Source organism: Panthera leo, chromosome B4 (assembly GCF_018350215.1).
Source record: "Panthera leo isolate Ple1 chromosome B4, P.leo_Ple1_pat1.1, whole genome shotgun sequence".
Lineage (NCBI taxonomy): Eukaryota > Metazoa > Chordata > Mammalia > Carnivora > Felidae > Panthera > Panthera leo.
The window spans coordinates 136,947,770-136,975,329 of NC_056685.1; the positions used below are offsets into that span (position 1 = coordinate 136,947,770).

At 59.6% G+C, this 27,560-nt stretch overlaps 1 protein-coding gene and 1 long non-coding RNA gene across 6 annotated transcripts in view; one reads left to right on the top strand and one right to left on the bottom strand.

Moving 5' to 3' along the window:
• The window catches only part of KIAA0930 (KIAA0930 ortholog), a 39,470-nt gene that overhangs the window by 11,585 nt on the left and 325 nt on the right, over positions 1 to 27,560 (bottom strand). For all 5 annotated transcript variants that reach the window (XR_006205176.1, XR_006205175.1, XM_042948095.1 and 2 more), the window contains exons 2-5: positions 5,656 to 5,807; positions 1,884 to 2,009; positions 1,702 to 1,779; positions 1,244 to 1,345 (exon numbers count right to left, since the gene is read on the bottom strand). Coding sequence is in view for 3 of the 5 variants with exons in the window: in XM_042948095.1 (XP_042804029.1) it covers positions 1,244 to 1,345; positions 1,702 to 1,779; positions 1,884 to 2,009; positions 5,656 to 5,807 (458 nt within the window). In the remaining 2 variants the exon portion in view is untranslated. The remainder of the gene's footprint in view (positions 1 to 1,243; positions 1,346 to 1,701; positions 1,780 to 1,883; positions 2,010 to 5,655; positions 5,808 to 27,560) is intronic.
• On the top strand, positions 2,370 to 11,281 carry LOC122225254. The gene is made up of 3 exons (XR_006205177.1): positions 2,370 to 2,603; positions 6,794 to 7,754; positions 11,043 to 11,281. It is a non-coding gene; the product is annotated as an uncharacterized LOC122225254 (long non-coding RNA).

Sequence of the window (27,560 nt, forward strand, 5' to 3'; positions counted from 1 at the left end):
AGAGGAGGAGAGGGGACAAGTGTCAGCTGCCCACCTCCCAAACCGCTGGCTGCCTCCCAGGCCACCAGCCCTCCCTCGCCCGGGGCCGCCGGGAGGACTGCTCAGAAGCTCCCATCTGGCAGGGGACACAGATGTCACGCTGTTCGCCCAGGGCCGCAGCCCGGCCCCTATGGCACAGGGACCAGCACAGGGGCGGCCTAGCCATGGCAGGGGGAGCAGGGCCGGTGTCTGGCAGGGGGAGGTTCACGACAGTGACTCTGGGACAGGAAGGGGATGCACCACCCGCTGGCCACTGGGAGGACGATGACGCTCATCGCACGCCCTCACGTGGAGTTGAACGGCGCGCGTGGTCTGTCCGTCCCGCTGTCCAGCATGTCCTTCCCTCTGGCTTCGGGCACCCAGCCCCAGCCGCCCCACCCCTGCCCTCAGGAGCACCCGGAGTGGCCATCCACCTGGGAGACAGGGAGCTCTGCATCCTGTCACTGCTCCTGGAGCTGGTGCGCAGACCCAGCTTCCAGGTCACCCAGACTCAGGTTCAAATCTCGGCTGTGCCACGCACGGGCTGTGTGAGCCTAGAGAGGGCACTTCGTCCCCTGAGCCTAACTAAGGTGGTGCTTCAAGGCACCATGAAATTCAGGTGAGACCCCGCAACATGTGCTCCCTTCTCTGCGAGGCTTCCCTGGGGTCCTGGCCACCTGCAGGCGAGTACAAGCACCTCGGTGGAGGGACCTCGGCGGAGGAGAGCAGCTGGGCAGGAGCGGAGTGGGGGCAGGGTGCGCCCGGTGCTCCCCGGCTGAGTCACTTTCTGCCGCGCGTCCCAGTTTTCCCAGACTGGCCCAGAAACTTCCGAAGCCCGGCCCCCCTGACGTCTTAGCATCCCAAGGCAGGGAGGCACTTATTTGGAGTCTTCATGGAGACACTAATGACTCCTGCCCGGGCAGCCCTTTTTATAGGCGTTCATGACGCATCTTTCCACCCATGCGCTCGTTTGATCTTCGACCCCGACGGGTAAGGTAAGTAGGACGCATGATCGTGACGCTCATTTTACAGACGAGAAAACAGGCTCAGGGCTAGGGGGGCCCCCCTGGCCCCAAGTCCAGCACCAGGAAGAGGGGGAGCCGCAGGGGTCGGAGTCAGGACCGCCCTCGCCTGTCTGCAAGCACGTGAGGCCCCAGGGAGGCCAGCTTTCCGCGCCCCTGACCGGGAGCCCGAGGGGAGACATGGCTGGGCGCGTGTGGCTCACCTCCTCGAAGCTGTCGATCATGAAGAAGATGTTGGGGTAGCTGATCTTGGATTCTTCGCCCTTGCTGTCCATGGGGTGTTTACTGGGGGACGCGAACACTTGCTGAAAGGAAGGAGATGTGGAGGGTTGAGCGAGGCCCGACCCCCGCACCCAGGCCCACAGCCACTCGAGGGACAGGTCGCTGTGGTCACGCTGCTCAGGGCCAGGCCAAAGCCAGGTCAGGTCCTACGTCGCTCCACAAGGAGCTGCTGGGGACGACCTGGTTCTGTGTGCTCCTCGCAGGCGACACAGGACCCCAGGAGCCACGTGGCTTTTTCTGGTCAGAAGTTCACCTCGAGGCAGGGACGGAGGAGGGGGCGGGTGGTGTCCCCCCCCGAAACCCTGAGCAGCCGGTGGCTGCCACTTCTGGGCTGCGCTGGCCGTCAGGAGGCCCGCGGGCCCTCAGCCCCACGGCTTACCTGGGACTTCTTCTTATGGATGTGGATGTCCCCCCCATCGGCGCGCGTGCACACGGCACATGTCACCATGTAGTCCAGCTGGAAGAGAGCGTGCAGGACGGCATGCGTGGAGGGGTCTGCTGTCCCTCGGGGCCTAGGACGGCCCTCCTCCGGGAGCCCCGCCCCCCACTACACCCCTGTACCTTCTGCAGGATGAGATTCAGGCAGACGCTCTCCTCCCAGTCAATGTCAGGGTCCCCGAGGCCCGGCAGCTTCTTGGAGTCACGCCGGTACACCTCCACGTCCACCTCGGGCTCAGTCTCTGCCAGCTGCGAGGATGGGCACGGATGAGCCTGGCCGTGGCCTCCGGGGCTCTTCCTCCCCACCCCCGCCCCACTACTGGGTGGGCAGGTGTTCACGCGGACGCGGACTCCAGCGATGCGACCCCAGGGCGGTCAAGAAGTGCGCCTGGGGGGGGGGGGGTCCCTCGGGCCCTGCAGCAGGACGTGGGGAGCCCAGCCTCCCGTCCCACCCACACGGCTTCCGTGCAACCTGCCTGTAGGGGGCTGTCCACCCTGCCGCCCGCCACCACCGGCCGAGCGCCGGAAGCCCCCCTCCCCCCCCCCGCGGGTCGCTATGGCAACCGGGTACCAGCTCAGCCGCAGGAAGGGGGAGGGGGTGGGCTTGCCGCAGAGAAGCCGCAGCGCGCAGGCGCCGCCGCGCGGAAGCGCCCACACTGCGCCTGCCCAGCGCTTTCCTCCCTTTCTGTTCCTTTGGGCGGTGGGGGCGGAGGGGCTGCCTGGGAACGGCCGTCGGCTTTCCCTGTGTGTCCCTCCGTGCCCACCCTGCACCCTTGAGGCCCGCAGGGTCTCCCCACGTCGCCGCCCGCCCCCTGCCCTCCCAACACTACCCAGTCCGCTCTGGTAGGTGCTTGGCGCCCCCTCCAGCTCCACGTGTGCTGGTCCCTCCAGTGGGAATGCCCTTGGGCCACCGTGGTCCCCTCACTCTGTCCTACAACGCCGAGGCCAGGTGTCACCGCCTTCTCTTGTGGGCTCCCCCTAACTGCCCCTGCCCCCCCCCCCCGATCTTCCCACTACAACAGCACCAACCGCCCTGTGTCCCCAGTTGTGCCCTCTGTGTGTCCCCAATAGACTGCAGGCCCCCCGAGGGCAGCGCCAGGTCTGAGTCATTTCTATGCTCCCAGTGCGGAGGGGGAGGGGCCTCTGCATTTGCTCCCTGCGGTGTTCAATGGAACATTCTAGCATGGGGGGCAGCTGGACTTGCCACATGCTCCCCAAACCTTCCCGAGAGTTTGCACTTGGTCCCCAAACTCCTCAGTCCTGGATCCAAGAAACTTTCCTTCCCACCTCTTCACCTGGCCCCCCTGGGAACATGCCTGGAACATGTCTGGGACCTGGCCTCTCTGTTCTCCCGCCTGCCTCCCGGAGAGTTCAAGGCTGGGTAGGGCTGAGAAAACCATCTCTAACCAGAGCTGGGGCCTCCCCCGGCCCCAAAATTCAAGGTCCAGCTGAGAGTCTCAGATCCTTATTATCAGAGCCTCTGATCTGAGCAGGTGGCCTTTGGGAAAAGACTCCCAATGTCTGCAACGTGAGCTCCAGCAGAGGCCGGCAGGCCAGAGTGGTGCCGGCTGGCGGACAGAGGCCACGGCCCTGCGGTCCCCTGGCGGCGTGCCCTTGGGCAGAATGCTCGGCGGTTCCCGTTTCCTCTCAGGTGAGCCTGTGCCCCTGGGCTGCGCTGAGCGACGAAAGCATGCCCACAGTGAGGGTCACAGCCAGTGAGGCTCCCTCGGTGCTCACCACCCTCTCTGCCAGGGGACTCGTGCGGTCACGCCATCCCACACGTCTGGTCTCCCGGGTGTGTGCAATCAGAGGACCCTAACCTTAGTGCGCATCTGCCCGGCCCCCTTCCCCGGACAGGCTGAGCCCCGGGGAGGAACTGATGGGCCACAGTCACATGGCAAGTCACGGGGAGACAAAGCCAGAATGGCGATCTCCCAGATGCGCCCCCCCCCCCCCCCCCCGACAGGGCGGGCGTGGTGACCCGGGGCTGAGGAGCCCTGGGCCAGGCTCCCGAGGTGCTCAGCTCATGGACCTCTCCACCAATACCTGCCCCCGCCAACTCCACCAACTGGGGCCTTTTCTTCGTCCCTCCCAGAGGGCACCCCCTGCCCCCCTTCTCACCCTGCCGGACTTGGCTCGTCAGGTCCCGTGTCCCCGCTGGCCACGCCCCCTTATCCTGGGACCCCCATCTCTCCAGCCAGCCGCTCAGCGTCTCCTGCTGGTCCCTCTGGCTTCAGGCTAGCTCAGAGCTCGGCCCCAGGCCCTCTGACCGGCACACCTCAAAGTCTCCCTCCGCTTCCCACACATGCCTACGGCCCCAGGTGTCATCTCAGAGCCAGTGGTCCTGACCCGAGACCCTGTCCCTGGTCTCTCTGCTGACTTTCAGACAGGAGATCACCACCAGAAGACATCGTCGTCTGATGTCCCACGGGCACCTAGCACTCAACCTGCCCCACAGTCAACTCCGTCCCCCTGCGTCCCCTCCTGTGAGGGCATCGCACTCACCCTGGGCCCAAGTCAGGGACCTGGCCCACATTCAGTCACCTGAAGCCCTGCTAGTTGAGCTCACTTCCTCGGCCTCCCTGCACCCCGCCCGCTGACTGCCCCCCTGCGTCCCGACCTGATGTCCGTGCCCCTGCACCTGACCCCCTCCCTCGTTTCTGCTCCAACCCCTCCAGCCCGACAGCCTGCTAAGCCCCAACTCCTGGCCATGACCTTCAGCCTCCACACGGTCTGGCCTGCGCCTACCTCGTTTCGCCCCCCACCTTTCTGTGCCCAGGCCGCACGCTACCACCCGCGGCCACCTGAATGCACGGGGCTCTCGCGCAGCTGCAGGCCCCCGCTTTGGGCCATCGCCCCTCCTGCTAGGGAACCTCCTTCCATCCTTGCAGACTCACCTCACCCAAGTGGCCTCTGCCGACCACTTCTACCCCTTCCGGTCACCGGATTTACCGTGTCGCCCGGCTCTGTGTGACACACTTCCGGGTACGCAGCCGGCTGCAGCGCCACACGGATGCCCAAGGGCCCCGCCCAACCCCGGGTCCTCCTGCGTCGGCTCTCGGGCCGCCGGCACCCAATCACGGCGTCTCCTTTGCAGCAGCCACCAGGCCTGTCCGTTCGCAGAACACCTATGCTGTGAGTGCCACGCTCGCCCAACAGGCACGCGGCAGGGAGGGGGCTCCCCGCACTTGACACACGGGCCACAGCTCACAGGCCGCGGCCGAGGGGTCAGAGGCCACTGCGCCTGGAGCCAGGGGTCTGTGAGCTCCAGACCTGCCTCCACAGCCCTCCCAGTTTGGGGCAGAAAGGAAAACGACACATTTCCACGTTTGGCATACAGGTCGCTTAAACATTTTACGAGCTAGCAACGCTTCTGAAAAACAGACAGACGTGCGAAGTTTGTCTTATAAACTCGTCCGCGCACTTCGGTTTAGTGGAGGGAACACCCTAGGTGAGTCACGTCGCCTCGGAGCCCTTGGTCTCCCCGTCTGACCTGTCCGGGGGCGGGGAGGACACGACAGGTAACGTGTCTGCTGCACGTAAGGGCTCAGACCTGCCAGCATCATCTCTGAGCTGCGGCATCCTGCCCGTGGCCAGGGCTGACCCTGGCCCCCGGGGTCAAATCTCTGCTCTGTTGGGAGATGCTGGCCAAATCACCTCGCCTCTGAACCTGCTTCCTCGAAGGTACAATTGTGATGGAACCCCTGCCCTTCCAGGGTCACGAAGACCAGCGGGCGTGTGTGGCCGTCTCCACGCGGCCCCTGGCACCCAGCAGGTGCTCCGTGGGCATCACTTTCCCCTGATCACCTGCGTGAGGACTGCAGGGAGGCCGACGCGGCTGGCTAAGAGCGGACCCCGCAGGGATGCGGGGCTGGGGCCGGGGGGGCTGGCTCACCTTCCTTCCGTCCACGCCGCCCTCGCTGCCCGCGTATGCCAGCTTCCGGCGCACGTAGAAAAGCATGTCGTCCTGCCGTGGCGCCCACTTCTCCATGAAGTAGGTAGAGAACATCCACGTCCAGAAGACGATGCGGTCATCCTTGAAGCACCCTGCAGCGGGGAGGCCAGAGAAGACTGAGAAAGGACGGGCCAACCCGGCCCTGGCGTGTGACCTTGGCCAAGCCCTGTCTCCCCCCCCTTCTCCGCACTCCCAACCCCCAACCTGCATGTCTGCTTGGAAATCTGCTGGAGCTCTCTCTGCGATGCGCTAAGCCCCCTGCTCCCTCACCGCCACCCCCACCCCGGCCAGGGGACGGGGGCTCAGGGACACCTCCCAGCAGGCCCAATGCCTCCACCCAGCAGAGCCCGAGAGCCCCGGCTCCCAGCCCCACAGCCCCCGGCGACTCGGCGTGGATGAATCAGCAGCTTCGGAGGGAAGGGAGGCCCTGAGGAGAGTCAGCGTCACCGCTGTCTGGGCTGGGAGCTGACGACGGCTCAGGCTCCGGAGGGAGCTCAGGCAGGCTGGCACCACCCTCGGCCAGCATCCCCCACCCCCACCCCAGGCTGCGGCAGTTCCCACGGAGAACCCGACTTAAAGGAACAGCCCGGCCGCAGGCACAAAGCAGGGAAGGCGTCCACCCCCTCCCTCACCCCTGCACGCAGCGGAGCCTTTCACGCCAGATCTGTTCTTGCCTGATCTTCGGCGGCGGCGGGGGGGGGGGGGGGGGGACTCTTTCGTTACAAATACTTTTTCTTCGGGATACATAAATCTGTCATCGTCCTTCCCGCACGAGAAGTCGCCCAAGCGCTCTGGTGGGAAAGACCTGGGTGCCCGCTCCAGCTCGGCCACTTGCTGGGTGACGGCAGGCAGGCTGTTTGGGGCTCTCTGGTCCCTAGGTTCCTCCCAGCGAATGTCGACTGACCGAGAGCTGCCCGGGAAGCGGCACATACAGAGCCCGTGCCTGGCACAGAGCGGGGTCTACGACGGTGGGCTTCCTTTCTGGGCAGACCCGACGAAATGTCAAGGTACCCGACAGGGCTGCTTCTCACGAACTCAAAAGATTAAACTGTTGCTGGTTTCTTCCTCTCTTTTCCAGAAACTACTCCACCACTGTGACCTCGTCCTGGGTTTGGGATGCCAGAAAGACCTAGTCCCCACCCCTAGGGATGGGGAACCCGAGAGCCGGCCGGTGCCGGCCCCCTCCCCCGACACAGGACTGTGGTCTCCCGCGGGGTCAGCCGTGAGGCTCTGGAAGACTGAATCGCAGAAAACCCCGGGCTTTTGTTCATTTCAGCCACACGGAGACCAAAGAACCGGGGCTCCAAACCAGCCTCTGCCCTCTGCCAGGCCGCCGCCCGCAGTCTGTGGCCCACCCACTCCCACGCCCTGCTTGGCTCCCAGAGGGAGGAAGACAGAAGGGGCCTTCTGATCGGCGGTCCAGGTCAGGGAGCCTGCCCGTCGGCCCCAGGCTCACCGGCACCAGGTGGAACCAAGCCCACCGGGTGTCATCACTGCTTTGAAATTCCCACCACGCCGACCTCAGGCACTGCGGGTGCCCTGCAGAGGCGAGGGGAGGCGCCCCGTCAGCCCTGGAAAACTCCCCAGAAGCCACTCTGGCCGTGAGTTGCTGCAGTCGCGGCTCAAAGCCCCGCCACCTGCCACGGAGAGGCAGAAGCTGGCTGTCAGCGTCCTTCCGCGGGGGATCGCTTTCGTTGTGCTGACACAAGTCACCCGGCAGTGACCCGGTGCCAGCTGGGCACCCAGTCGGTGTCAGGGATGACGAGCAGGCCACCGGCTGTGATTCGTGACGCGCCTGCCACCTGTGGGTCGTGGGCGAGGAGCCCCACGTGGGGGAGCCCTTCAACAGTCACGGCGCCCTGTCTTCACTGCCCACCGCACAGGAGAAGAAACCCACCGTCGGGAGGTTCAAGGACCCTCTCAAGCTCACAGTTAGAAGCTGATGCAGCCGCAGACCCCTCGGACCCGCACTCAGGCTCTTGACAAACGCCCCCGCGCTATGCTGGGCAACCTGGCGGAACGAAGGACCCGGATGCCCGGTGAGCAGCTGTCGCGCCCGGGGAGCGCAGAGGACGGAAGGCTTCCTGGGTGGGGGATGGAGTCTGGCTTCAGGAGCAAAGTTCCGGGGGTGGGCGCAAAACAAGCACCCGTCTGCCCTCTATAGAGGGGCGCAGCGGGGGCCAGGCGAGGGGGCCCCCGTTTCCCTGCTTCACGGCGCTAAAAACACTCTGGTTGCACCCCGTCCACCCCGGCCCAGGAGTAAAGTCCGCAGACCCCGGAGCCTGAAGCAGACGGCCGGCTAGTAGTTCACGCCTCGTACGAAGGCTCGGCCCAAAGCCCACCCTTCCGGGGTCCCCCACTCTCCACCGGCCACACCCAAACCTCTCGGAGGGGACGATGCTGGGCCCGGCACGCAAATGCCCCCCACCAAACCCCCAGCAGCCAGGTGGCCGGCAGCGGTCTGTGGGTGTCACGCGCCCAGCCGTCCCCCGTCTCCCCCCAACCCCCAACCCCAGCGAGCGCCACCTCTGCTGGGACACACCAGCTGCCCCTTGCACTCCCCACCCCCCCCCCCCCGTCAGCCACAGGTCCCGGACTTAACAAGCCCCAAAGAAGCCCCACTTGCTGGGCTCCCCAGGGCCCAAAGCAATGACTCCATGGTGGAAGCAGGACGAGTGCGTGGGGGCGGGTAGGCCTACTGTGTGCACCGAGCAGGTGCGATGGGAGAGAAGAGGAGAGGGCTGACCCTCACCCAGCCTGCCACCAGGCGCCCGGCACGTGCAAGTTAGGAGACCCAGCGCTGAGCTCTGAAGGGAACAAGGGGCTTCGAAATTCGGTCTACACCATGGACGCCGTTAACGTTATCTTAACGTTAATCGTTAACGTTATCTTAGTACCAACCCAACAAGCCCCGCAGGAAGAAACTTAAACTGTCAGGGAAAGCCCTGCACACCTCACTCTAACACAAGGTGAAGAACGTCCCACCGGGAGGCGGGAGAGGTGTTCAAGTCAAAGAGCCACCAGGACAGCCGCCAGAAGGGGGCCACGGGCGACACGGCGGTGGCACAGACCCCCAGACCATCTCCACGCCCGGGACGCTCAAAGTCAAAGAGCAGGAAGAGAAATCACAAAGGTCAAGAGCTGTCCTCCGGAACGCTTGAAACTGCCCTCGTGTCCCAGAGAAGCAAAATGAAAATCAAAGGGAACTCGAAAACCAGGAGAGAGAAATCTGCAGTCGAGCAACAGACGTCCGTAATATAGAAGGAACTGACATCACAGAAGTTACGGAAGGAAATGCCTAAGACCCTAACAGCTACATGGGCGAAACACCCAAAGAGGTAGCATAACCAGTTAACAAAAAGGTGGGAAAACGTTAATCCCACTGGTAATGAAAAATCCATGACAAAGAACGAGCTGTCGTTTTTAAGAGGGCAGGGTTGGTATTTACAAAAATCCCACTTACAAAAACTGGCGGGGTCTTACGAACATACATGTTTGCCACCGACTGAGCCCTTCCTAGGTACTCACCCAAGAGATGAGACGTGTCTACGTAAACACCGGGCCACAGATACTCCTAGAAGCTTTATTCGTGACAGCCCCAAACTGGAGGCCAGGAAAACGGACCGACGTGACACAGCCAGTCAGTGGCCTATTACTGAAAGTGAAAACAAACTCTGATCCACACAATGCTAGGGATAAATCTCCAGACCTGCCGAAGGCAAGCGTAAAGGGCTACGCGGGTTTCTGCCTGCAGGGACAAGCAGCAAATGGCCAATGTCCCCACACGTTCTGCCTCTCGTGGTGGTGGCTCCCCAGGTGCGCGCAGCCATCAGGGCTTCCGCTTTACACGCATGCAGTTTGTTTTACGTGAATTGGGCGCCAGTAACGTCAGTAAAAAGTTGTACAGGTCCAGGACGGCGTGTAATCCGACGTTCGGGGAAGAGCCCAGGGCTTCAGCCGCAGACACGCTGACCAGAGCTGGGGGGCCACAAGGAAGTACCAGAAGCAAACAATGAGAGTGACGGGAGCTGCTGGGCCCGACAGGGACTATCTTTTCCTTTCTGCTTTTATTTTATTTCCAGTATTGTTAACAGTAAGAGGACACCCCCTTTTCCCGTGAAGGTACAACTTTTGGTGAATGGCATAGGGCTGACGAAAGAGAGAGAATGGACGGGGGTGGAGAAGGGACCCCCCCCCAGGGACCCCAGGGACCCCAGGGACCCCCCCCCCCCCGCCAGTCTTCGGAGACCTCGCGCTCCAAGTCCAAAGCTAGGGTCGAGAGTCCAGACTGGGCGGGAATTCTGGCTCCTGGAGGCACCGTGCGGTGTCAGAATTTGCAGGCACACCCAAGTTCAGGTCCCAGCTCTACTCCGCACTAGCCAGGCAGCCAATTCACGCAACCTCTCTGAACCTCAGTGACCCCATCCGTAAGATGGGTCTCACCTGCCAGCCTCCCGGAACCGACGGTGAGGACGGGGTGAGAGGCCAACAGAGCGTCGTTTGCAAGCTGTAAAGTTCCATCCACACATGGGTTCGTGGGGACCCTCTGCGCTGCTGCTTTGCACGTCTCTCTCAGCAACGTGGCCTTTCCCGAGGCCTGCCCAGCAAGAGATCCCCTGGGTCACAAGCCAGGCAGCTGCCACTCCAGCAGGGAGCTCCCTCACCTGCAACACTCTCCCCGTCCCTGTGTCCCTGTCTCCTTAGCCAGCGGGTTTTCAGGACCCTTGAACCCAGTGGAGGGACTTATGGGAGACAGGCAGCCCCTGATGCTGGGCCACTCACCTGGGCAACACTGCAGACAGCCCCCCCGCCCGAGGGCCACCTCCCCTGCTGGCCCGGGGTCCTAAAGCACCATCTTTTAAAATTTTTTTTTAACGTTTATTCATTTTTGAGGGACAGACAGAGACAGAGCATGAGTGGGGGAGGGGCAGAGAGAGAGGGAGACACAGAACCCGAAGCAGGCTCCAGGCTCTGAGCTGTCAGCACAGAGCCCGACACGGGGCTCGAACTCGTGAACCACAAGATCATGACCTGAGCCGAAGTCAGATACTTAACCGACTGAGCCACCCGAGCGCCCTGTTATGTTCTTTAGCCAGAAACGCGGGGTTGGCCGTGTCACGCCAGCACGCGGTCAGCGGGTCACCCCAGCGTGGGGTCAGCGGGGTCACCCCATCGTGGGGTCAGCGGGGTCACACTGTCACCCCAGCACGGGGTTGGCAGGGCCACACCAGCGCTCCTAAGGGGATACCCAGTTAGGTTCCGCAAGCCTCTGGACACATTGTCGTCCACCAATCAACACGCAACCTTGTTTTATGTGTCTGTTTCAGGACACCTGATTTGATGCATTGTCGATTCGTCAACACCCAACGCAGGCCGACAGCACAGTAACTTGCGCCTGAGCGAAGCTCACCTAACACAGACCTTCTCCACAAGGGCCCCGTCACAGCCTTCTCATGCCTGGGACCAAACAGACCGAAGCATTATGCTTGGGGTTGCTTTATTTGTTATTTTTATTTTTTGAGATGGGGGCGCATGTGAACGAGGGGCAGAGAGAGAGAGAGAGAGAGAAGTGGGGCTCACTGGGAGCAGGGCTCGAGCTCACGAACCATGAGATCACGACCTGAGCTGAAGTCAGATGCTCAACCGACTGAGCCACCCAGGCGCCCCTTGGTGTTGTTTTAAACAGCAAAATCGGGGCGCCTGGGTGGCTCAGTCGGTGAAGCGGCCAACTTCGGCTCAGGTCACGATCTCGCGGTCCGTGAGTTCGAGCCCCGCGTCGGGCTCTGGGCTGACAGCTCGGAGCCTGGAGCCTGCTTCTGATTCTGTGTCTCCCGCTCTCTCTGACCCTCCCCTGTTCATGCTCTGTCTCTCTCTGTCTCAAAAATAAATAAATGTTAAAAAAAAAAAAAATTTTTTTTAAATAATAATAAATAAAAAATAAACAGCAAAATCACCAACACAAAGCACAAAAATGCAAAATACAGGCACTAAATCGACCGCAAAAGGACACTCGTGTACCGTATGAGCTGAGACAAGGCAGAAGCAGAAGGTCACCTTGTTCGACCTCAGGGGGTGGGTAACCTGCACCCGTCAGGCAACTCAAACTTTTCACCACTGTGCGCATGTCTGCAATTAATCACGAAAGCACCGTAAGTACTGATTTGGTGGCCACCGATAAATTTTAGCAAGCAGGTGAATTTCCAAATACTGATCCATGAATAATGAAGATGGGCCATATGGGAAGAACTAATAGCCGTCAGCTCCCAAGGGGTCCAACTGTTTCCCCTGCCTCCGGCAAATTATTGTCCGTTGACCAGACCTTTGAGAAATCGTGAATTAGATTTTGGGAGGCATTCCTTGAAATCACCCCCGTCCACTTTAAGACCATTAAACCACATGGCTTAATAAGCAAGCCGTGGTAACAACACCCCGAGTAAAACATTCACAGCCATTAAAAATGAGAACCGTGTATTACAACAGAGAAAACTGTCCGAGAGCCACTTCTAAAAAAGGTACTTTGAGTAGCAGGCCAAGAGATGTTTTTGAGAGGGCAATTCTACCAGAGCCTCAAGAAACAGCTAGTTCCAGTGCGACTCATACATTTTTAGAGCCTAAGAAATCTGCAAATTCTTTTTAACAAGGCAGCATAATGTTGATTCCAAAAATAGTGCATGCGTATACATGTGCATGCAGGAAAGCACAGGCTTGTGGACAGCAACACAAAAATCTTCGAAGCAGTATTAAAAAGTATATGCCATTTCCAAGCAGGATTTAATCTAATACAAAAACGGTCCCATATTAGGAAATCCATCCGTATATGCACTATATATTGACAGATCAAAAATAATAATAATAACACGTGATCATTTCCATGGTACTGAGAAACCGTTCAGTAAAATACAGTACCCCTTCTTGATTTAAAAAAAAAATTTCTCGGGACGCCTGGGTGGCTCCGTTGGTTGGGCGACCAACTTTGGCTCAGGTCATGATCTCACGGTTTGTGACTTCGAGCCCCGCATCGGGCTCTGTGCTGACAGCTCGGAGCCTGCAGCCTGCTTCGGGTTCTGTGCCGCCCCCTCTCCTGCTCATGCTCTGTGTCTCTCTCTGTCTCTCAATACATAATAAATGTTAAAAAAAAATTTTTTTTTAATTCTCCATAAAATAGGAATGAATGAGTAGCTCCTTAAACGTGGTCTACAGCTCAAGTAGAAAACGTTGGAGACAAATTAAGTATAAGATAGTAGACACTGCAATTAGACAACCAAGATATTAAGAATAGAAATCGTGAAAGTCCAGTAAAATTATCATGACTTACAGATGACATTATACCTGACTTGGAAAATGCAAAAAACTCAACTGAAAAATTATTCAAACACTAGAAGTCATAAGTATAAATCCAGGCAGAAGGTGTAACGGGAAGAAATACTCCGTTCAGAGTTTTTTTTTCAAAGACTTGAATAATTGACAGGTTTGCCGAGATCTTGGCTGGGAATATTCAAATCACAGAGGGAGCGACTCTAGTAATTTGGTCATGTAACATGAGCCAACAGAAAATGCCAAGAGAATGTGTCCGAATTAGCGCGAACGGCCAGGACACTTCGGGAAGAACCATGTGGGGGCAGAGTTCCTATCGTTGTTAAAAACCACACCGGAAAAAGCCCAAAACCCTCAGGCACTACTAACAGCCCCAACCACCCGTCATCACCCTTTGGTGTTGCCCGGGGCCGTGGGTCTACCTGCAGGACAGAAACCGACCAGCGAGGTCAAGAACAGAGGAGAGAGCGGGGACCTATTAACCCACAGACTTGTGGCAAATACAACGTCGAGGTTCACCGGATGCTAGAAAACAACCCGAGAAACGTCCCGACCCTGCATCACCTTCTGGCTACCATCTCGACCGGAAGCGGACTCCAACAAAAACTTTTCCATCATGTTCCTGGGCAGGTTTGTTGATACACACGTTTGTTCATTTGTACCATTGCTTCCTCTGTTTTCCCTGCCACTGTGACTTTGTATCATTTCATGGATTCCATCTTCTCACAAACCTGGGATCCAACCATCTCTCGGGAACCACTGCTCCCCCCGGGCCCAAGCCACCATCGCCTGCCTGCCCGCGTTACTGGTACGGCTTTCTAACTGGTCCTGTGAAATCAGTTCTTGTCCCTTCCCTGCTTAAAATCCTCCCTGCGGGGGATACTTCCTCCGAATCTCCATCAAGTGCTTCCTGGCCTCCCTCCAGCACCTCACTCAAACGCCTGCCTTCTCGGGGAAGCCTTTCCAAGCCCTTGACCCGACTGAAACCTGCAAACCCCACCTCAACATCTCCTCTCCAGCTTCCTGAACCTGGCCCTGTAGCACATCATCCGTATTTTACCTATTTAGTTACTTTGCTCTCGGCCTTTCCTTAGGACAGGAGTCAACACACTTTCCCTGAAAAGGTCCAGACAGAAAATACTTTAGCTTCTGCAGGCCATATGGTCCTGTCTCACCTACAAAATCACCCAGAGCAACATGTGAAGAAATGGGCATGGCTATGTTCGAACACAAGTTTATTTACACAGAAACGGGCGTCAGGCCAGAACTGGCCCACGCTTTGCCAACACCTGCCCCTAGGAGAACAGAGATGCCCCATGAGAACGTAAGCTCCGTGAAGGTATGAAGATTTTTCCCCTGTGATCATACTGTTCGCGGCTGCATACTTAGTCCCTAGAAGAGTGCTCAGCCTACAGGAAGCAATAAATATTGGCTAACTGAATCAGCAAGTGAAATGAACGAACTGGTTAATGAAAGCAACATGGTGATACACATCGGCAGACAGATCAAGGCAAGAACACAGAAAGCAAACACAGAAAAAACACACCGTAATTTAGTTTATATAAACATGCCGCTTCGAACCAGCAGGCTGGAGACCGACTCTTCAGCAACTGGTCTTGGGGCAACTGGCAGGCTAAGGAAAAAGAACGAGGCTGGGTCTGTGCGCAACCAAAATAAACTCCAGATCAAAGCTTTTAATGTTAAAAGTAAAATCGTAAAAAAATTAATAAATAAGCTGTGAGAGAATTTTTTTATTCTCAGAGATGAAAAAGCCTCTCTAAATAGACTGCATAAGATTTCAAACAAAAGATTAATCAAACTACATAAAAATAAAATATTTCTATGGGGGGAAAAAAAAGCACCACATGCATCGTAAACAAAAGAAAACACACCAGAAAAATTACTGGAACTGTTTTTTTTTAATTTTTTAATGTTTATTTATTTTTGAGAGAGTGAGTGTTGGGGGTGGGGGCGGGGGGCAGAAAGAGAGGGAGACACAGAATCCAAAGCAGGCTCCGCTCTGTCAGCACAGAGTCCAATGTGGGGCTCGAACTCACGACCTGGGAGATCATGACCTGAGCTGAAATGAGACGCTTGACCGACTGAGCCACCAGGCGCCCCAAAATTACTGGAACGCTTAACTGAGGTTTATTTTCCCTAATAAATAACAAGTTTCATCTAACGCACACAAAATGAAACAGAATGCAAAGCAAAGGCAGATCCAAACGGCGAGGGGAGATTCAAACGTGAAAACAGGCTCCACTTACACAATTACAGGAATGTCACATGAAAACCACAAACGTCTACTTTTCGCCTCTTCGATCTACAAAAATCTAAACACCTGACAACACCCCCGGGTGAAGGCGATGCCGAGGCACGGGACTTCGCGTCTGGCAGCAGAAGGTGAACGGGTAACGATCTCCGCAGACACGGCGGGGAACAAAAACCACAAATGCTCATACCTTCCACCCAGCAATTCTCCTCCGGAGGGTTTGCCCCAAATAATGTAACTAATTGTAGCCCTTTGCGAAATACTGGAATGGTCCCCTCAACAGGGAAGTCACGACAGAGGTCAGAGATCGTTTACAGAGTGGGCTGCGATGCGGCTGTTCCACGAGAAGGGAAAGAGCTCTACCTGCGCCAGTGAGGAAAGGTCTCTAGGATAAAGTGAGCAGCAAAGCAGCCCGAGGGGTCCCCCCTGCTAACGGGACAGCCGGCCGCGACCGAACGCTGGCGCTCGGAGGCACAGGAGGGCGGGCGCCGGGCTCCAGCGGGTCTGGCCGGTGCCTGGCAGACCCCAGGCCCCTGGCTGCCTGTTTTCCACTTGTAAGACCACAGCAAGAATGGAACCCACCTCTCGGGGTTACTGGGGGTTTTAATGAGCGGATACACGGGAAGCCCTCCCCAGGACGCTGGCAGGTGAGCAGGCGTTATTCATGCCCTCGCTGGTGCCACCACGGCGTCCCAAGACGGGCTACAGAGAAAGGGGCCTTCTTCACCATGACTCTCCTCATACCCTTCGAGTTCAGTGCCCTGAGCGTGTTCTGTTCTCAAAGTCACAGAAGGGGCGCCTGGGTGGCTCATTCGGTTAGATGTCTGACTCTGGGTTTCGGCTCAGGCCAGGATCTCATGGTTTGTGAGATCGAGTCCCACTTCGGGCTCTGAGCTGAGAGCGCAGAGCCTGCTTGGGATTCTCTCTCTCCCTCTCCCTCTCTCTCTTCCCCTCCCCCCCTCACAGATAAGCAAATGAATAAGCCTAAGACAGACTGAAGGAAGTAAACCAAAGGCCCGCGGTGGTTAGTGTTCAGAGTTCTGGAACGACTCTTCCTGGTTGTCACATACTCTGTCGTACATTTAGAAACACTTCTGAACTGAAATAACACCGAGGGTTTACCGAGTGCCGGGCACTGTGCCGAACACTTGTATTGCCGACGTTAACACTGTGTGAAGCAGGTTTCATTTACCAGTGAAGACACGGTTGTCCAAGGTCACTCCCATCCACACCTTGTTTAATCTGGAGCCAAAAGGCATGGGGTGGCACTCGTAGGGGCTGGATGCTCAGTGCGGGGTGTGGGGCGGCCCCTGCCCCCCGGAGCATCAGGGGAGGGAGGATTTATCCACAACTCACCCACACGCGCGCGCGCACACACACATACACACACACACACACACACACACACGCGTGTTAATACTGCCTCGGTAAGGGTCAGGAACACTAGGGAGGCTCCCCTGAGGAGGGGTTTCATGTGAGGGCTCAAACCTACAGGTTAAGTGGGTGAGGGCAGGGGAAGAACATTCAAGGCCCCCCTGTGGGGCGATGCCCGGTGAGGCCGGCTGGTGAAGGGATCCAGGGGTAAAGATGCCCAGTGGGAGCCAGAGCTGGAGAGGACCCCACTGAATGGGGCCTCCGGGCCTCCAAGCTGGCAGGGGCCAGGGGAGCCCTGAAGGGTTCCGCGGGGAGGGAGTGGGGCGGAGTCTCTCTGCTGTGGGGAGGGGCCTCCTGAGAGCGCGCCTCTGCTCCGCCTGGCCCCCTCCCAAAGGTGGGAGGTCAACTAGCCTCTTTGGGGAGAGTCCCAGGGAGACCTTGGCCCCTGGCCACCCCCACACCCCTGCAGCCGGGGCGGGCGGGATGAATAGGCCTCTGTGGCCCCTCAATAGGCCTTTCACCAACTCGTGCCTCTCAGTGCCTCTCAGTGCTCCTAGCTGGCTGAAGACCCTGCCTCAGGGCACAGAAGACAAACAAAGGAGCTGCCCGGGGTGCCCGGCTGTGGTGATGAGGCCCTTGGAAGGGGAAGCACTGGTCAGACGGGTCCCCACGTGAGGGATCCCACGGGCCTGGCCAGTCCTCCGGGAAGCATGGGGTTTCGGTGATGCAAGGTGGCCAGATCGGGTGAGGCCCCACACCCCTGCCCGGTTCCCCGTCCTCCTCACCATATGAGCCAGGCCCTCCAGACAGCCCCCCCAAAGTCTGCAGTGTGGTCCCCCGCCCTTCCTCCCTGGCCAAACTCCAACGTAGCCTCGGCCTGCCAGTCCCCCCACCGTAGGGTCTCTGCCCCCGGCCGTGCTGGTCGGTCTCAAGCCTGTCTGTGCTGACACCGCAGCTGTCACCTCCCCCAACGCCCCAGGCCACCTGCACCGGAGCACCTGATCCCTTCCACCTCCGCCTCCATGCACACTCCAGCTCAGACACCCTGTGAGGTGAAGTCACTGCTTCCATTCAGCTGATGAGGAACGTGAAGCTCGCAGCTCGAGTCACTCGTCTGACGTCAAGTTCCAAGCAGGCGGCAGGACCAGACTCCTGCCCGGGGCTGCCTTCCGAGCCGCGCTCCTAGCTCTGGGCCACGGCCTCGGCAGCCGGCTCCACACACCTGCCTGGGTGTCCCTCCCCTCCAGGACGAGACACCTTGCTGGCAGGATGACCCAGTACCCAGCACAGGGCGGGGCCCCCAGCAGGCACCAGCGAAGGCTGAACAAATAAATATGGTCGTGATGACTGACCTCCGGCTTCCAGCTGGCTCAGAGGACAGACACCACGGAGGCGTCGACGCTCGCCCAGAGCCTCCACCAGCAAGCACTTTACTCCCGACCCCTTCTCACACATGCACGGCGCCGTGAAATCCTCGAAGCCCGTTTACAACCCTCGGTCGCATCCGGGATCTCCCTAATGACCCACTTCGCGGTGCGGGAAACAGAGGCACCTGACCCAGGTTACCCAGAAGGGCCATAACGGGCCTTGGGACTTGGGACTGGAATCCATGCCAGGGCGGATCAGCACCGGCTCTGAGAGCGGGCTCTGCATGAGGCCCCGGGCATAGTGAAAAATAAACCCTGACCCTGACCGCCAGGTCGCTCTCACGGGGCAGGGCGTCCGCCCGAGTGGTCCTTGGCCCGAGGTTCCCAAAAGCGATCCTCTGGACTCTCCAGAACGGCAGCGCCTGCAAATGGCCCGCGGCCACTGGCACTCAACGCCACACCTCACTCCCCACAAACTGCTCCCAGATACCTCAATCCTGCCGGAGCACTTATGGCCCAAGAGTAGCCGCACATTCAAAGCTCCATCTCCTGTGAGCTCGTCATTGCTGTGGCCTTGTTCGAACTCCTGACTCACTGCTTCGCTCTGACACATTAAAACAGAGCCTACGAGACAAGCTGCGGTTCTGCAGGGTCGCCGAGGCTCCCAGACACACGCGCAAGGTGCCCCATCCCAGACCGGAGCCGTGACCGGCCACCCTCGCGCCCACCTGCGCCCCACCCCGCTGCCTGGGCAGGAGACCACTTGCTCGTGGCCCTGGCCACGGCCCAGGGCCCCACCTCCACAGGCTACCTGGGTGGGGGCAGGTCACAGAGCCCCAGAGGCCTAGGTCAGCCCTGCAAGGCGTCCACAGCCCGCCCGCTCCAAGCACTGTGTCCCTGCGGACATACAGCCTGGCGAGAGGGACTCAAGGCCACACGACAGCATCCATTCTGCGCACCAATGCCAACGTCCCCTAGCGCACGGACGTGCCCAACGCACCCTCCCCAGCACCCCCCGCGGGCCTGCTCCCTCCCTCCCTTCCCCCCCCCCCCCCCCGCCCCGGGGCTGGGTCACGGCTCCCCCCCCCCCCCCCCCCCCCCCCCCGGGGCTGGGTCACGGCCGAGGGCCGCACAGCCGCGTGCTCAGGAGGGGCCAGTCCCACATCCGTCTCCGTGTCCCGATCCCCTTCCCCTCACTGTGGAAACCAGGCGGCCCGGCTCCTGCTCACACACCAGACCGGGCGGGGCCACGGGGTGAGTGGGTGCCAAACGCCTCCCCTTGGGGAGACGGCGCGTCTGAGCGCGAGAGCGCACAGGCCACAGCCTCCAGTCCCACCCTCGCTGCTCCGCGACCCTGAACAAAGCGCCCCGGCCTCTCTGGGCCGCGCCGTTTTCACCTGCCAACGGGGCGGGGCGAACACCCCCTCGCCACAGGGTTGCTACGGGGCCGTGGCTGCTCTGGCTCCCACCCTCTGCGGGAGCAAGCGGGCTTCGCGGCCTCCCCGGCGGGCTCCCGGGCGCAGCGCCTCTGCGCACACAGGCCCGCACCCCTGCGCCCTGCAGCTGCACGGAGCCCCGCCGCGTGGGGGCCGCTCCCCTCCCCCTGGGGTCGGGAGGAATCTGGAATCGGGCAGGTGGCACCGTGTTGGCATCACCCAGGGGGGCCCCCGCAAACGCAGCCGGTCATGAAGGCTGCAGCCTGAGGGGGAGGCCGGGGCCCCGGGTGGCAGAAGGACAGGGTCCTCGTTTCCGCCTTGTTGGGGGGTGGGAGCCGTGATGCTTCCCATTTCTGCCTCTTCCCATCTCATTCCTGCCGTCCTGAGCCACGGCACCCCAGTGCACCGAGCTCCCTGAGGCGGTGTCAGTGGCCCTGCTCGGTTTCAGGCAGTGGCACTGTGGCCTGGTGAACACACGTCCGGGCACTGCGGGCTGAGAAAGCTGCTCTAGGTCAACCTTCCTTCCCTCATTTGACGCAAGAGGAAACTGAGAGCCAGAGGGGAGAAGGGCCTCGCCCACAGTCTGGATTCGACCCCGGGCTCTGTCGCCTGCCACAGGCAGCCTCCGTGACACTCTCCGACACCCTGGGCCTGGAGGCTGACCTCCGCCCTAGATGGAGGCACAACAACAATCGGTCCTACCCTGCCAGGAGAACAGAGAGCTGCAGTGGTTTCCCCAAAGCAGCACAGCACTTGGGAAAAATTAAATTCTGAATCTTCTCTGCCCTCTTCCCCACTATTGGTCTCTGCCAGGCAGACAGTTCTGTGAGGAAGGCCCACTCAAGAGACACCTCTCCCCAGCACCCCTTGGATACCTATCCATCCACCCATCACCCACACCACCCCCGCCACCCCCTCCCTGGGCTGGTCAGCCCACCTTGAGCTGCCACAGCACTGACAGCCCAGGAGGGAAGGGGGAGCCTGGCAGGGCGGGGGCGAGGGAGGGGAGGCCACACACAGAGCAGGGAGAGCAGCGGCACGGGACTGTGGGACTGGCGGAGTGGCAGGGGCGCTGATTCTGTCAAGGGGTCAGGAAGCGGCCGGAGAGCCACCCCCCCCCCCCAAAGGGCCACAGAGAGGCACAGATCTCCAGCAGACAGGGTGAGGCCAGACCCAGGCAGAGGGAGCGTGTCCCTCCTCCTCGAGGGAGGGAGAGTATCCTGCCTCCGCACTGTCTTAAGAAACCCAAGTCTAAAAGGCGCTTCTCAAGATTTTTCAAAGCACATCCAAAAGCAAAGGGGTTTTACCTGAAGATAAACAGGAACAACAACTCCACCAACAAGACAAAAACCTGAAAACTAAGCCCCCTCTTCTCTGCTTTGCCAACAGACATTTTTCAAGTATTTGCTGGTTGTTCAAGGGAGGGAAATATATATGTATATATATATATATATTTTTAATTTGTTTAAATGTTTATTCATTCTTGAGAGAGAGAGAGAGAGAGTATGAGCAGGAGAGGGGCAGAGAGGGAGGGAGACACAGAATCCGAAGCAGGCTCCAGGCTCCGAGCCGTCAGCACAGAGCCCGACGCGGGGCTCGGACCCACGAACCGTGAGACCGTGACCCGAGCCGAAGTCGGACGCTCAACCGACTGAGCCACCCAGGCGCCCCTATATTCTTTTAAAAACTCAAGCTGGCCGGATGTTTGTCTCATGTCATGTCAGACACAGGACTCCCTTTTACTTATTTTTTTTTTTCCAAAGTTTCTTTACTTATTCTGAGAGAGAGAATCCCAAGCAGGCTCCACACCAGCAACGCAGAGCCCTACTTGGGGCTCGAACTCAAGAACCGTGAGATCATGACCTGAGCCGAAAGCAAGAGTCAGACGCTTAACCGACTGAGCCACTCGGGCGCCCCAGGACTCCCTTTTTAAAAGGAGGGGGTCCCTCTCTAACTGAGCTGATGCTCCTGCCACCGAGCCTGGGCTGGGCAAAGGCTCCTTCCAAGCTGGGCGGCCCCCGACCTTGGCCCCCACCGCTGCGGGCTCAACTCCAGCCGCTCCAACCCCTTACCTGTAGGTCCAAAAGCAACATCCCAGCCCCCGTCTGTAGCCGACAGCGGCCCTGAAAGGGGTGCACTTGAGCTTCTCCCCCTCACACGTCCTGGCCCTGTCACTGCAAAGGGAAAATAAGGGAGCCTCTGCCTCTGCCCTGTCGCTAATCATCTCTCTCTCTCACCTGTGCGGGGGGCTACAGGTGGGTCAGATCAGGCACTCTGCCCCTTGTGGTCCACCTGTGGCAGGGTCCTCTCTGAGCCTCACCCCGCTGTCTGTGCAGACACAGGGTCGGGCTGGTGGACTTCCAGATCCTTCCTGTCCATCCGGCTTCCCCAGGCCGGGCTGTGACCCACAGGACGTTCTGCTGCCTGAGCCCAAAGCAGGAGGCCGGCTGAAAACCTGGATCGAAGCTAAGTTTCCCACGAGGTAAGACCAATCCAGGAAACGAGGGCACAGCCACCCAATGACCTTGCGGTCGTCGAGACGGTGTCTCGTTTGAACAACACGGAAGATGCTTCAGGAGTTTTGAGTAAGAAAGCGTGACTAGGAAACTCTGTGTCTAGAATGTCGAGTACTCCTTAAGAAGGCTTTAGAAGGATGGGAAAGCAAGCCTTTGCAAAGTTAACGGTCGTCTCTGCATGATTGGAACTGTGATTTTTTCCCATCCTCTTAAATTTTCCAGTTTCTGTAATGTGCGTGGAACACTTTTTCAATGGGAAAAAAAAAAAAATTTGGTTTTGGGCGTCTGAGGCTGTTTTTTTAACAGTATCCTGCGTGCGGATTCTCCTGAGTGGCCTCACGGCTCAGGGGGCATTCCCGAGGCTTCCAGGCTCAGGGAAGGAGGCAAATATGGCCATGAGGGGCCACGGCACCCACCTTGGGCAGGCCACACAACCTCTCACACTCTTGCCTTGCAGAGACAGCCCTGCAGCTGTGACCCTTGGTCTCCTCATTTATTTATTTATTTTTAATGTGTATTTATTTTTGAAAGAGAGAGAGAGTGCGCGTGCACAGGTGGGGGAGGGGTGGGGGGGGGGAAACAGAGGATCCAAAGTGGGCTCTGTGCTGACAGCAGCGAGCCCGATGTGGGGCTTGAACTCATGAACCGCGAGATCATGACCTGAGCCAAAGTCGGACCCTCCACCGACTGAGCCCTCAGGCGCCCCTTGCCTGGTCTCTTTGAAGTGTGAGGTCCAAAGTCCTCAGGTTTCCCTGAAAGGACACAGAGTCCCTGCCTCAGGAGAGACCACAGGGCAGCCTCCTCCAGCCCCAGAAACGGACAGAAGCCGGAACCCACAGGCCTTAAAAATAGGCCCAGGAACCGAAAGAGGCACCGCTCACCACGCAAACGGTTACACTTCCTCCCCACAGCACGGGCCCAGACCCGGCCCGGCCTGCCTCGGTTGGGCTGGAGGGCGTGGGGCCCCAGGGAACCCCGGGGAACTGTCCTCAGGGACCGCACAAGCACAACCCCAATTGCATGCACGGGCACCAGCCCGGGTGCTCTCAATCCTCTGTAACAGCAAGCAAGGCTGGGGTCCGACTCCGTGTAGGGTCTGGACCTGCCCTGTCTCGCTTGCTCCTCACGCCGCCCGTGAAGCTGTCACTTCTGCAATTCCCGTGACGCCACAGACTCTGGGTCGCCACTTCACAGAGGCTCAGCCCCGCCCGGGTCTTCCCTTCCAGCCACACCTCCCGCTAAACCGCCCCCCCCCACCATGCCCAGCTACGCCGCACCTAGCAAAATGGGAAAGGGCCAGGCTGGCGGGCTCCCTGGAAGGCAGTTTCCCCACTTCATTCCTTCTGGCTCATTCCACCAACCCCCTGCAGGATGGCTACCGGCATCTGACGGGCCGCAGCTGGAACGCCACAAATCCCACTTCTGCCACCTCCCAGCGACATGACTTTGGGTGAGTCGCCTGGCTTCCTGAAGCTTGCTTTTCTCACCTGCAAAACGGGGTGCCAACAGACTCTACCCCCATGGGCATGACTGTAGCTGCCGTGTGACGGGCACAGGGCAGGCAGCCCAAGTCAATGGCCACAAAACGCCCCCGAGGCCGGGCCGAGGGCCCAGACCACTGCTGCAGCCCCCACTCTCCTTCCAGCCGGGCCAGCCTCCCCCGCTCCGCCCAGGCAAGTCCTGCCCTGACGTGGCCCCTCTCAAAGGCCCCGCACTGCACAATCCCCCTGAGCAGCCGTGGTGGCTCCCTCCTCTGTGGCCCCTGAGGGAACCTCTCGTGCCGCCACCTGGGCCCTTCCTCAATCCACCTGCGCACACCTGTGATGACTGGACCACCAGCACCCTGAGGACAGGTACGGGTGGGTCCCACCGCCGCGGAGAGCTTAGGCTCAGACACATCCTGCCACTCACGAGCCACGGACCCGGGGACACGTTACTTCACCTCGAAACCTGCATCTGGTCCTCAGGACAAAGAGAAGAGCGTACCGATACCCACCTTGTAGGACGATTTCAAGAATAAAACAGTGAACACGGAACACTCCTCTCGCCGCCGCCCCCCCCCCCCCCCCCCCCCAGCACTCCCGGCCAGAGAGAGAATGCCCTAGGCCACCTAAAAGGGGACATCGGTCCAGGCAGAGCCGCTCTGAAAGGTGTTCGGCCCAGGCAGAGCCCAAAGACATTCAGCACGATGTAGGCCCCTCCCCTCCCAGCGCCTGTCCACGGTTCACACCAGACCCCGGGGCCAGGTCAAGTCCACGCGGCCCCGTTGAACGTCAGCGGCGTGCTGCCTCTGTTGAGAGGGAGCCTTCCCGGTACGGGACGCTTCAGCTGACGTCCAGGGCCCGGGAGAGAGCCCAAGCCCCGGGAGGAGGCGTCGGGCTAGATCCGCTTCTGGACCACCTGACTCTTGCCGGCTCCGGGAATCTGGAGCCCCACAGAAGCTGTCTCAGCCAGCTGCCTGGAATCCCAAGCAGCTTCCTGTGGATAAAACACTACAATCCTGCTCGCCGGAGCCACAGCCCTGGCTGCTTCCAGCAGGGCCTCTCCTCCGGCTGAGCCACCTGCGCTCCCGGCTTCTCTCCCCTACTCAGCGGTGCCCTCCCACCAGGCACGAGCAGGCAGGACCAGGCCCGATCCCCCTGCCTGACACGCAAAACACGTCTCCGCTGCAGACGCGGCCGAAGAGAAGATTCAAAAGACAGGCTTGGATCCACGAGGTGCCAAGTGACAATCCCTGGGGCGGGGGGCGGGGGGGGGAGAAGCAGTCGCTTTCTCCCATCTCAGACAGACGCTGTGACTCAGAAATGACAACAGTGTGTCTAGGGTCAAGCGTCCCCACCAGAGGCTCCCTCACACCTTCACAACAACCTCAGAGAACATGGCATGGTTCTCAAGAGCCTCAGCTTTAACTGAACAACCACGGCAACAATCTGGGAGGTTCAAATGCAGGAACGTAACAGGTTGTCACAGCTGTGAAGTGGAGAAGAAAGGGCCAGGCGACCTGCTGGACACGCGAAGGTTCTCTGGGGGCGGCGTTCCGGGTGGGCAGGCCACCCACTGGGTCCTGACTCCACTCTGGCATTAGGTCACTATTCAGCTTGGCCCTCTCTGAGCACAGCATTTCTCTTGTGAAAAATGGAAGAGGGACAGAGTGCACCCTTCTAAGAGGCCAAGATTCTACTCTCTATACACCCATACCCTTATTTGCTCGTCCAGAAAGCCGCTCCCTGGTGCTGCTAAATGTTTACTGGGTATCCGCTCTGCACGTGCCCTGTGCTGGGCACTGAGGAGTCACAGACTGGGCAGTGGCCTCAAGGGGCTCGCTTGCTAACCGGGGAGCCGGTCACACAGACTGTTACAGCGCCACAATCAGCCTGATGATCCAGAAGACATGCATCGGGCACAAAGAGCCTAGGCAGTGGCGCAGGAAGGGGAGGTGGGGTCACTAGGGTGGTGGCATTGGAGCTGAGGCCTGGAGAGGCCCCTGTAGGTGTGTGTGGAGCAGGGGAGTAGGGGTGGCCTTCGGGGAGGAGAAGAGAGCGGGCATAAAAGCACAGAGCATCAGAGCGCCACAGGGACGGAGTTCAGTTCAGGAGTTCAGGACGGGGGCTGGGGGGTGGGTAAGGCAGGAGGGAGGAGGGGAGGGGGGAAGGGTGTGGGAGTGGGGACCGCGTGCCCAGAGAGGAGACACGGGAACTACAGGGCATTTCTCCTCCCCAGATGCAGGGCGACAGGCACAGCGAGGTCTGGCCAGGGACATCTGGGGAGCAGTGGAGGGACACGGCAGGCTCTGCTGTCAGACTGGCCACAGGTCAACCCCAGCCCTGCCACCTCCTCACTGGCTTTCCAGGGGCGAGCCTCCCCCCTCCCAGAACCTCCTGCTCATCTGTGAAACGGAGATGACACTCCTATCAGGCCAAGTCAGAATGGAACTGACAGAGCGCATAAAGGCCCTGGCACAGGGTAAGCAGCTCCGGAAATGTCAGGTGCTAGAATTCATTAGGATCGGCCTCAGGGAATGGCCCCCTGGGCTCCTGGGGGCGGGGCCTGGCAGAGGAGAGAAGGTGCTCAGAGAGGTGGGGAGGGGCTGCCTGGAGCTTGGGAGCAAACTGGGCGGAGGGGCTTGGAGCAGATGGTCCGTCAGACCCCTCCCATCCCAGACATCCTGGGCCAGGTGGCAGGCGGGCCTGGCACGCAGCCTGGCACACAGTAGGTGCTCAGTGAACGCTAGAATGAACTCATGAGGATCCCTCGATGTCTGCTCAACACTGAGTCTTGACGCCTTATCAGAAAAGAAACCTGAGAAACCCATTTCCTGGCCCCTACTTCCAAGGCACCCCACCCTCGCTCCAGGAAAGGTCATTCCTGGGGCAGGCTGGGCTGGGACCTGCTTCCTGAGGGGACACGTAGTCTTCTGCTAAGGTAACTACAAAAAAAAAATGAGGATTCGGATTCATTTCCTCTCCTCTCTGGACTCAGGGTGTGGCCTGCTGAGGGGCCCGGACCCCTAGGGGTGCCATGTCCCTGCTGCTGTGTGACCTTAGAGGGGATATGTTGGCACTTTGGGACTCCCCAGTGGTGAAGGAAGGGGGCAAGGGTAGAATCTCCAAGGCTGTCACCCCCTCTGAAACTCCCAGCTCAGATTGGGGTGGGGAGGGGGGGTGTTGGCTGACAATATGGTATGAAATCATGCCGGCACGAAGAAGGGAGGGGTCTTTTCATGGAAAAAAAATGACAACCACACACTACAAGGAAGGGGGCTCCTCGGCTCGGGTCGGGCAGGATCCAACAGTAGTGATTACCTCACACCCAGCCACGCCGGGAGACCCCACCCACACCTTCAGCCCCAGGCGTTTCCAAACAATACCAGGTGCCCCCACCCCACCCCACCAGCAGAGGTAGGACTCAGGGCCTCAGCTAAGCAGGATCACACCCAGAGAGGCGGCAGTCCCTGCTCCCTCCGCTGAGTAGGTGGGGGGGGGGGGGGGGGGCAAGGCCCAACAGGTCCCCAGTTGGAGCTAATGGGAGAGGAAGAAATGGCAGTGTGGAGAGGTGCGGGAAGACAAAGGCTTCAGGAAGCGGGGGACGGTGGCCCGGACACGCTGGCAGGGAGGTCGGCCCAGAGCCCACTGGGGGCCTGTTCCGCCCCCGTCTGGTGATGGGCTAAGGATCTCCCCAGATCCCACGCCCACACTCCCTGCAGCGGCACCGAAGCCCGGGGGAGGGCTTCCTAGAGAAGGAAGGGACCTGTCACAACCCCGGAGAGGAAGGAGAAGGATGGACAGACACACTCGAAGGGACAGACAGAGGGAGACACCGAGTGACCCGGGAAAGAGGAAGAGACACAGAGACGTGAGTGTGCAGAGCCGCCGTTGGGACCAAAATCAGAGACCAACACACAGGGACACAGGAAAAACCCATACGTGGAGACCTGGGGGGCGCATGGAGGAGGCCACGACAGGCAGAGCCAGAGACACAGAGACAGACACACGCATAGAGACACACGCAGAGACGTTAACAGAGAGACGGAGACAGGCGCAGAGACGGAGACACCCAGAGACAGAGA